Genomic DNA, 1,713 nt, shown 5'->3' with positions numbered 1-1,713 from the left:
CAAAATTTACCTTCTACCTACATTTATTTGTTAATTGTATTTTTGGGGCAATTAAGGATGTCATAATGTATAAATTGAGCATTTATTTATTCCTGCATTTATTTCTAAATATGGTAGAGCTGGTCCTCCATACCCCTCAACTCTCTGCCTGTGGCTATAAAGGGATGAACATCAGAGGCGTAGCCAGAAAATCCTAATAGGGGTGGCCAGTCAATAACCAATGAACATTGAGGGGGGGCCAGAAAGGCTCCAGAATTTCAGGGTCAATCTACATTGTTCCAACAGGAACCAGCACAACATCCATATTTTCTAAATAAAGACTTTCCTGCAGCCTTTACTAACAAATAGACGCATATATTTAAACATCTATGCTGTGTAAATAAAAGGTAAGTGGACAAAATTCTTTCAGGTTTGAGTTCCGGGGCGAACATATTTTAATTGTCATTACCTACTTTTATCAATAATCATTCTGCAAAAAAAAAAAAGATATTTAAATCTACTTATATGCACATTTAATGATTTTTTAGGTTATTATTAAAGTAGATATTTATCTATGATTTCACTGAAGACTCCTAGATCACTTGCAGAGGCTAATCATTTTATCTTTACCCCAAATAATTCAAAATTTTGTTCTGAAAAGAGCAAGAATTCTGTATCAATCATCTTTAATGTCTGTATATTGATGTGCATAATTAACCGCAGTGTTTTTGTTGTCAAGTAGTTGTTAATATATGAATGTTTAATAAGTTTGAACATTCCCCTTTAGAGTATTAGTGCTGCCACGGTCTGTATCAGAGGGAAAAATTGTATGGGTGGCCACAGGTGTGGCCAATGATTGGCTAAGGGTGGTCATGGCTACCCTTGTCCCCCCATCTAGCTCCTGATGATGATAAGCAAAAATATTGAGAATGTCAGGTTGAAACAATCAGTTGAAATTTCACGCCTAGCAGAGGGAGGATGGATGTATGATTTCAAGTCAAATGAGGAAAGTCTCTAAAAACTGAATTGAAAAAGATGTGTTGTTGTTTTGAAATGTAACCACAGTCTTCTGCTGCTGTAGCCCCTCAGCTTTAGATTCAATGTACACTTCTAGAAACATTTCTCTGCATGCTCCACCTGCATAACATAGTTGGTTCATGTTGCATTATTAGATCAAAGCAGTCTCCTCAGCCACTTTTGAACTAATAATTCGATTCATCCCCAACTTGTACTAAATGAAAAATGACTTCTAGCTCTGTTAAAATAAATCCCCGCCATGTGATTGGCTGATTGGCTCTGATGGATCCATTAAATCTAATAAACTGATGTACCCACCTGTCCGTGTCTTTTTCCGTTGACATAGCCTCCATGATAAACGTTGGCCAGCCGGGTTTCACCCTCTCCGTGTCTCTCCCCGGCCTCATTCCTCCCCCCTATGTACTCCTGTTACAGTTAGATAAAAACAAATATCAACCCAAAGCCGCATAACAACCTGCAGACAGTGTTAGGCAGCACAATATCTGTGACCGTTAGCAATACTTTTGAAACACACGCAAAAAACAAACAAGAAGAAAAAATAAAGTTGCTTTGCCTCACCCCGATTGGGTTAAAGGGTTTGTTATATTCCTCATCCTCAGAGTTATTGTACGACATTGTTTTCTTTCCGCTTTAGGAACAATTAAAAACTGGAAAAGCTAGCTTCTGGAGCTCAGACTGCAGTTATATTAGCAGGTA

At 37.8% G+C, this 1,713-nt stretch overlaps 1 protein-coding gene across 2 annotated transcripts in view; it reads right to left on the bottom strand.

The window, feature by feature from the left end:
• LOC107100758 (radial spoke head 1 homolog) overlaps window positions 1-1,713 on the bottom strand; it is an 8,321-nt gene extending 6,608 nt beyond the window's left edge. For both annotated transcript variants that reach the window (XM_015399386.1, XM_015399385.1), the window contains exons 1-2: window positions 1,576-1,713; window positions 1,315-1,422 (exon numbers count right to left, since the gene is read on the bottom strand). In XM_015399386.1, coding sequence (XP_015254872.1) covers window positions 1,315-1,422; window positions 1,576-1,632 — 165 coding nt within the window. In that variant the 5' untranslated portion in view covers window positions 1,633-1,713. The remainder of the gene's footprint in view (window positions 1-1,314; window positions 1,423-1,575) is intronic.

Source organism: Cyprinodon variegatus, unplaced genomic scaffold (assembly GCF_000732505.1).
Source record: "Cyprinodon variegatus isolate N-32 unplaced genomic scaffold, C_variegatus-1.0 Scaffold1006, whole genome shotgun sequence".
Classification (NCBI taxonomy): Eukaryota; Metazoa; Chordata; class Actinopteri; order Cyprinodontiformes; family Cyprinodontidae; genus Cyprinodon; species Cyprinodon variegatus.
The sequence above is the reverse complement of the archived record's forward strand: the minus strand, read 5'-3'. Positions and strand labels throughout refer to the sequence as shown.